General features: G+C 56.6%; 1 protein-coding gene across 1 annotated transcript; it reads right to left on the bottom strand.

The window, feature by feature from the left end:
- Positions 1 to 2,679: 2,679 nt before the first annotated feature.
- IGFBP5 (insulin-like growth factor binding protein 5) lies at positions 2,680 to 3,899 on the bottom strand (the record flags this gene model as incomplete). The annotated part of the gene is made up of 3 exons (XM_009580719.1): positions 2,680 to 2,965; positions 3,378 to 3,497; positions 3,673 to 3,899. Coding segments are annotated over 3 exons (479 nt in total), but the record flags the coding sequence as incomplete, so codon positions are not given.
- Between the last annotated feature and the right edge of the window lie 4,418 nt (positions 3,900 to 8,317).

Genomic DNA, 8,317 nt, shown 5'->3' with positions numbered 1-8,317 from the left:
GTTTTGCACGGGGATCGGCAAGTGGAGAAGATGGGAGACAGTGGCGATAATGGCACCTGTGGCCCTTGGGGTTGGCACAGGCGGCTCCTCCTCCTCCACCTGCCTTCTTTACCCCATTCTTCACCCCAGCTTCACCGCACCATTAACCCCCGCCTTGCCAAACCAACCCTGCTCCATCAGCCCTGCAGAGCCCGGAGGGGCCCCAGCACCTGCCATGCTCCCCTCCAGCAACACAGGGATCACCCTGCTCCTGTGGGTTTTTTGGGGGGTCATTTAGTGGCACCCCCTTCTTTTCAGCAAGGGAAGACGCCTCGCCCCCAGCTCTAAACATGCCCCACCTGTGTCTGTGTGGAAGTCCATTGGCAAAACTCACCCCCACCGTAACTCCGGGAGAAATAACTGTGGGGTGTCCAGTCCTGCCCTTGACCGGGGCAAGTGTCCTGGTGGGGGGCCTGTGGGGTGCTCAGGGGAGCGATGCCATGCCGTGGGAGGCTACGAGGGTGCCCAGTCCATGATGGAGAGGAGCCTCCGCTGGAGCCCCTCAGTGTTGAATCCCCCTTGTCCCATCCCCGCTAGCGGGGACCTGGTGGTGCTGCGGACCCCCTTTCCTCCCTGCCCAGCTCTAGCACGCTCAAAGGGGCTTCGGGGGTGCAGAAACCTTCCTCCTGAGATCAGCCATGTCCTTTGGGCAGTGCTGGCTGCCAGTTCCAGCCGCGGCGGTGGGATGTGGTCTCTGGTGGGTGCATGTTTGCCCACTGGGACCGCAGCACCCAGACCCCACGGCTCGCTTTCCTTTCCTTCCTTCCTTTTGCTGCAGGTTCTCCTCTGAGCACCAACATCCTGGAGACCCTTGTCATGGGGAAACGAGAGGCAACAGTCCCAAAATTGAACGTAAAAATTAAAAACAACAAAAAAGTCAGGAAGGCAGCTGAGGGCTGTCCCAGCACGCCTGAGTCAGTGGGTCTCCGCGGCGTGGTGGCTGCTGTCACTCAACAAGGAGCTGGATCCCAGGTTAAAGGCAAGGGCCCATTGCAGGATCTTACTGCAGGGTGGCGGGAATCAGCTGTGGCAACGTGACCAGTATCCTCAATGCGAAAGGATGGAGACCGGCATTTTCCTACCCATGGGGAAGGCTATAAACAGCCTTAACAAAAATCCAAGACAAAACAAAGTATAGGTTTGTTTTTTTTTTCCTCTGGAGCAAACCACTTTTTTGGCTGTGAAAAAAAAAAAGAAAAAAACAACTCCATAGTTGTTCTTCCTCATGGCGGCAAAGGGTGGTGAAGAGTTTTGGCCCCGATCCCCCTGTCCCCACGTAGGGATGCTTCAGTCTGGACAGTGATGGTGTATCTGCGGGGTCGGCTCGGATGCAGCCCTCTGCGTCAGCAGGGCCCTGATCCCACAGGCACTGATGCTCCTCCATAACTCTGCTCCCGTGCTTAGTCCGGCAGGTTATTATTATTTTTTGGGAGGGGGGACCATCTCTCCCCCTGCTTACAGTTAAGCCCTCCAGATTGCAGGTTTCGAGGTGAATTTTTGCAAGGAGGAAAAGCCACGTCCGTGCACACACACGCTCTCACACACGCACACGCACGCAGGCGACAAACACTTCCACACCTGGATGGACAACCGTCAGTGCTTAGTCCGGCAGGTTATTATTATTTTTTGGGAGGGGGGACCATCTCTCCCCCTGCTTACAGTTAAGCCCTCCAGATTGCAGGTTTCGAGGTGAATTTTTGCAAGGAGGAAAAGCCACGTCCGTGCACAGACACGCTCTCACACACGCACACGCACGCAGGCGACAAACACTTCCACACCTGGATGGACAACCGTCAGAGTCCCCCTTGTCCAAACAGATTTCTGACCTCCCGTTCGAAAGGAACTGGACGGAGAAGGATATCTTTCCTTTTTGGATTATTTCTTTTTGAAGTCCATGGATATTTTGGGGGGGAATATTCATGCCATCGCCGGAGCTGTGTTTCCCTCCCCGGCTCATCTCCAGACACGAAGCCAGCAGTCCCACTCCTCCTCCTGATGTATTGAAATCTGCCTGGATTCAGGGCGGTCGTTTGAGATTGAAGTCAAATCAAATAAACTCGAGTGAGTCCCAGCGATGTGGGGAGGAGACTCCAGAGGACCGCAGTGAGGAGGGGGAACACTGGTGGCCGCAAGGTTTTCTCTTAAGACCCTTTAGAAAATGACTGGCTAACCCAAAAAAAAAAAAAAAAAAAAAATTAACCCGCCCGAAACCCGTACTGGAAAATCACCAACTCGGAGAGCTTCCTACATCGGGGTGGCCTCTGCTCGTGGCAAGGGGTGCGGGTGGCGTTGGGGAGAGGCGCGGGACGGCGGAGCAGCCGCGGCTGGTTTGTCTCTGGCTCTGTCCTTTCCTTGCTGAGTCCTTGTTGTCAAGAGGCTGCTGTAGATTCCGAGTCCTCAGTTTCTTCAGGGTTTTTTTTTCTCTTTTCTTTCTTTTTTCTTTTCTTTTCTTTTCTTTTCTTTTCTTTTCTTTTCTTTTCTTTTCTTTTCTTTTCTTTTCTTTTCTTTTTTCTTTTTTCTTCTCTTTTCTTTTCTTCTTTTCCTTTCCTTTCCTTCTTTTATCTCTTTTTGCTTTTCCTTTCTTTCATTCTCTTCTTTCTTTCTCTTTCTCTTTTTTCCTTTTCCTTCCTTTCTCTTTCTTCTTTTCCTTCCTTTCTCTTTTTTCTTTTCCTTTCTTTTTTTCTTCTTACATGAGATGAAAGGAATCGGAGTCCCGGGGCGCGGGGAGGTGTGGAGGGGAGGGTGGAAGGGAGCCTGGGTAGGTAGTGATGGGGCGGAGGGAGGGGATGCGACTTCACTCCACGTTGCTGCTGTCGAACGCGTGGCACTGCAGGTCTCCGCTCAGGTAGTCAGTCCCCGGCAGCTTCATGCCATATTTGTCCACGCACCAACACAACCCACGCTTCCGGCCCCGGGAGGGCTTGCACTGGGGAGATACCCAAGGGCAGAGATGAGGAGCTGGCCACCAGACACCGTGTGGCTCCCTCGCGCTGGGGATCAGGATCAGCCCTGCGCTTTGCCCCTTTCACTCCAGCGATGCAATCCCCTGGGTAGGACCTAGCTCCTGCTCTCTGCTTTCAGCACATCTCCCTCCCTGCTACTACCCCAGCCCGGGGCTCTCTGACTTTTCCTCCTCCCACACCAGCTCCTTCAGGGTGCTCGCCTCAGGCCGGATGGCACTCGGAGCCATCAGCAAGGCCACCCACCACCAACTGTGCCTGGAGATGCTCACAGCAACCTCCCCACCAGCCCAGCAGAGGGAAAACCTCCACCCTTTCCATCCAGGGCAGCAGACCCTCCCTGGGTGGGAAGCATCCCTCTGTGGGGCTCTTTCTTACCTGCTTCCTCTTGTAAAAGCCTTTTCGGTCGCAGTTGGGGAGGTGGACAGCGCGGGGGACCATCCGCTGGCTGCTCTTGAGCTCCTGCAGGGATGCCTCCATGTGCCTGCGGCAGGGGCCCTGCGAGCAGGGAGAGATGGAGCATGAGAAGGGGAGCACCCTGCAGCAAACCTCCAGCTGCAAATGCCCCCAGGTCCCCTGTCCCTCCCACCAGCACCCGCTCCCCAGGGGGGCAAAGCCCTGCCGCAGCCCCCTGCCCGCACGAGCCCCGCAGAGGGAAGGCGAAGGCACCCACCAGTTCAAACTCTTGCCGGAGCTCGGGGATGACGACGCGGGGGTGAGCCGTGTTCTCCGCCATGCCCACGAACTTGGCCAGGGTCAGCTTCTTCCGGCGGTCCTTCTTCAGGGCCTCAGCCTTGAGCTCGGAGAGGCGCCCATGCTTGGGCCGGTAGGCCTTGGGTGGGTAGGTCTCCTCTGTCATCTCCGACGTGGTCGGCTCCTCATGCTCTCGGGACTCCCGTTCTGGAAGGGAAGGGGTACCAAACCATCAGGTCTCCATGAGCTGACTGGGGCTTGCTTTTGCACAGGGAGCCTCCTGTCCGATCCCAGAAGACATCTTTGCACCAGGCAGGATGGGAACAAATGACTAAAGAAATCCTTTTCCCAGCTGCTGCCTACAGCCCTGGCTTTATCCCACTGTGTGGGACTTGGCGTGGCTTTCATGTGACCCCTGAGCTCAGGACAAGAAGGTGTCTGAGGGCATGGAGGAGTAGGGCGTCAGGATGGGCTCCTACATACAAGGCCACCATCGTTTGCAGTGTGTCAGCGGAGAAGGACTGGTGGGAGGGTTATCCCAAACCCAGAAAGGACCAGATGACACACAAAATGTGGCAGAGAAGCCCCTCTTTAGTCATGGTGAGAGGATTAAGTGACAAATTCACACCCCACCCCACCTTGCAGATGCAAGAGCAAAAGCCAGCAATGCTCCAAAGTCAAGGTCAATCCCACAGCAAAGCCACCACATGGTGGGGCAGACAGCAGTGATGCCAAAGACGCGGCTGACAAGTGCTGAGATCTCCAAGGTCCTCAGTCTGCAGCCCCACGGTCACGGGACCGAACCAGCCCCGTCCGCTGGCATCCACCGAGCAGCCGGCAAAGCCCGGGGTGATGCTGCTGAGCGGTGCTGCCTGACTGGAGCTGCCACCGATAGTACCGATGGCAAGGGAGGAGCGCGCTTAGGCTCTGCCCACAGCAGTCGCCTTCCTATACACCCCCCAGATCGCCCCAGCGTGACCTGTGCCAGCAGGATGCAGTCAGGAGCCCTGCGTGGTTATATATAGGAGAGAGCTGGTGACAGTCTAAACTTAGATGACTTGTGACATTTAGTACAGCCACCAGCGTGAAAAAAGGTTATTTCTGGACTAAATTTGAATAGAGTTTAAGCCTCCTGAGGCTGCCAGTCTCCCAGTCCCTGGTTCCCAGCAGCCCTGCGCTGATGCCAGGGTTGTGCTGGGGCCAGCGAGCAGGCACGGGGGAACCCACCGCGGCTGGAGGAAAAGCATCAGAGCGCCTGAAATCCCTCCCTGCACAGCGTCTCCCGTGACTTCGATGCCAGTGAACCCAGCTCATCCCCTCCTGCAACCCTATGGTGAAGATAGCAGGGCACCGATTTTGCCCCTCCTTGCAACATCACTGTTGGGACAAAAGAAAAAGGCTCAGGATGAAAATAAAAGCGGATAAACCCCCCGCAACAAGGCAAACAGGAGTCTCCCTGCAGACCGGCAGATGCACCCCAGGGGGGAGGAGGGTGGCTCTGCCCCACCGGGCTGCCCAGGGGTGCCCGGGGGACGCCCGGCGAGGGGGGACAGACGCGCTGCTCAGCAGCAGATGGCAGCACCGGCCTGTCACACCCCCCCCAGCGGGGTGGCCTCGGAGGTGGCCGAGGGGACAGGCTGGTCGCTGGACCCCCAAGCCTGCCACGGCTGCCAGTCTCCCCTCCCTCCTTGCCAAGGCGGACCTGCCCTCTCCCAGCAGAACTGGAAAGTTTTCCACGGCCACTTATTTATTAAAGCAGCCTCTTTTTCTTTCCTCCTTCCACAGGAGCAGAGCTGGGTCAGCATCCCAGACTCAGCACCCTCCTAACTGCCCACAGCAACGTAAATAACCCCATGCACCACCCCTGGGACTCACACGTATCCCCAGAATGGGATTCTCTTGCCATTTTGCCCCATGATGCTCATATGTTTGGGGTTTTTTTCTTGCTGCAGGACTCAAAGGCCCCCACAGGTTGGGGCTCCTCTGTTATAAGGGGATGACAGACAAGGGGTAGGGAACAAATTGATTAAATTGGGAATGATCTTGTCCCCCAGGAAATGACACTGTATAAGGTGCAGTAGAAGTGCCACAAAGATGTGCAGCAATCTGAGGTCTGAAAGGAGACTGGAGACATCCGCAGTGACTAAGCCCTTCCACGGCAATGAAACACGCTGTGATCTGTCCCAGGAATCCCCTCTGGCACCGACTGCCAGGGCCGGACATGGCAGAGCCAGGGCATTTCCCTGGGCTGCCCTACGGTAATTAAGGGGAGGGGAGGATTCACATCGGCGCAGGCAATCCTACAGTAACACAAGAGGGGCACAGCTCATTACCTTTGCAATAACAAATACGAGAGGCGCAGCTACCTGGGCAAACCTAAAATAACAAACAAATGGGACAAGGCAGCGAGGATTCAGTCAGAAAAACAGCACGGGGTGTCCAGTCCCCAGGACTCGCGGTGCAATGGGTGTTTGCAGCAGCTCAGCCTGCTCGTACGGTCAGCAGCTTCAGCCTCTCCAAACACCTTATTTCTCTCCTTCCTGCAAGCTGCCAGAGCAGGCTGGGAGCTGGGGACTAACATGGAGCCCTTTCGGCAAGGGGAGACGGGAGCCACAGGAGCCCAGTGCTCTCAGAGGGAGCCGAGGGGTGGTGTGCGCTGAAAGCTGCCCAGCTCCCAGCCCGAGTCTAGTGCTTCCTGCAGGGCCGAAAAAGCACCTGGGACTTGACCCCCTTCACCCTCCCCAGCATGCAAGGGTCCCTGCTCAAGTAGCGATATGACAAGGGATGGCTGTGGTGGGACTCCTGCGTCTGCTGCTCAGCAGTGGTGTCTAGTTTGGGTCTTTGTTTCTCAGCAAGAACCCCATGGATGCCTTGGAGGGATCCCTTTCCTCCACGCTCTAATGTTTTTTATAGCCTGATCTCCTTCAGCAGTGAGGTTGAAGCAGTCCCTGCTCATGCACTCGACTATCTGTTCCCTAGTTTGATGCTAACAAGACGATTTTGACAAACTGAAGGGCAGAGGTCTCTGACACACAAACTCCTGACAAGCTCTGGGCAGCTGGTGAGGGACCTTCCCGGTGCCAACGCAAGAGGGAAAGGCAGAGCCAGGGCAGGCAGTACCGACGCAGTCCCCCCGCTTCGCCTCCTGGCCGGCTCATCCACATCACCCTGCAGCCGCCTGCTGAAGCCGGGACACCCACGTCAGCATCTCCAGAGCCCCTGCACCCGCTGCCCATCCTCACCCAGGCGCTCGTTCGTTAACCTCCATCTGCCACCCCGGGGCTGGCACCGCTGCACCTCTGCTCCCGAGAAGACGCTGGCAGGAGCAACGCCTAATTTCCCCAAATGAGCCCTAATGTGTCTGTCTGAGACTCAGGAAGGAGGCTGGAGTTCCTCCTCCCTCGCTGTCAGGATCTGGCCCGCTGCACAGCCCCTTCCTGCCTACTCCCATCTGCCTTGCCAACCTGGCGATTGGGTTTCAGACAGGCGGCTGTTTGCAGAGGCAGAGCATGCTACACCTCCCTATTTCAGCTGTGGGCACAAGGCATAGGCAGGAGGGCCCTACTCACCGTGTCCCCAGCCAGGGGACAGTGGGAAGCAAGAGGTGGGTGGCTCTCACATCTCCATTCCTTCTCCCCACTCAGGAGGAGGTCACCTCTCAGAGGAAGTCCCAGGCTCGCTGGCCACACAGAAGAATGACATTGCTGGCCAAGCTGAGGATGCCGGGCTAGCCTGGAGGTGAGACCTGGGCTGTAGCCACCTCAAGGGAATGTTGACCCTACAGCCAAGGCAAGAGACTGAACTTAACTCAGAGCCACCCCATGGCTTTGTGTCTGGTCTGATGCTGCAGTGCCCACGGAGGACCCAGGAAAGAGCGGCGAGCATCTGAAGATGCTCCTGACACAAGTCAGGCCAGAAGGACTGTGCTGTTGATGTCCTAATTCATGCAGGCTCCCATGAGCCCTGGGAGGCAGAAAATACCCACAGCAGAGCGTGGGCTATCCTCTGCCTGGGGCTGAGTGCCCTCTCCCCGCTCCAGGCTGGCCAGAGGGAGCTCCATAGCAGGAGCCGTTTCCAACCCTTTCACCCTGCTCCTACAGAAGGGACAGAGAGTAACAAAATACCAGGCACAGTTTGTGGGAAGCTGCAAATTGCTCCTGTCCAGCTGCCTGCTGTCCTTGACAGACATCACCCCGAGCAGCCCGTGCACCCTCCTGCACCTGGGCCAAAACCCAGCCTGGGTGCTTCTGTGCTCCAGACGTTTTGGACACGTGTGAGGTCCCCACAGGGTGTGTGTGTGTGTACACAGGTGGGTGCGGGGCGTGTGGGAACACCGCCTCCCTGCTTGCTGGGGAGAGGAGCGGGAAGCTTGTTCCAAATGGCTAGGAGGCTTGAATTTTCGTAACACATTTTCATCGGTTTCTGGCAGGAAGGTAGGAAAAGTATCTATTGACCACTGCTGCTAATGATCCGTGCTCGTTACGTCCACAGCCCACTGCTAGAGGACTTGCTGTCCTGTTCAAACCCCCCCAAAAAAGCCACATGCACCTAAGAAGGACAAGCACAACCATAGCACAACCTTGCTAAACAGCCCTCTTGATTATTATCGTGATTATTATTATTTA

The sequence above is a fragment of the Fulmarus glacialis genome, unplaced genomic scaffold (assembly GCF_000690835.1).
Source record: "Fulmarus glacialis isolate BGI_N327 unplaced genomic scaffold, ASM69083v1 scaffold21786, whole genome shotgun sequence".
In the NCBI taxonomy this organism is placed as follows: domain Eukaryota; kingdom Metazoa; phylum Chordata; class Aves; order Procellariiformes; family Procellariidae; genus Fulmarus; species Fulmarus glacialis.
This window is presented reverse-complemented; position numbering and strand designations above follow the sequence as displayed.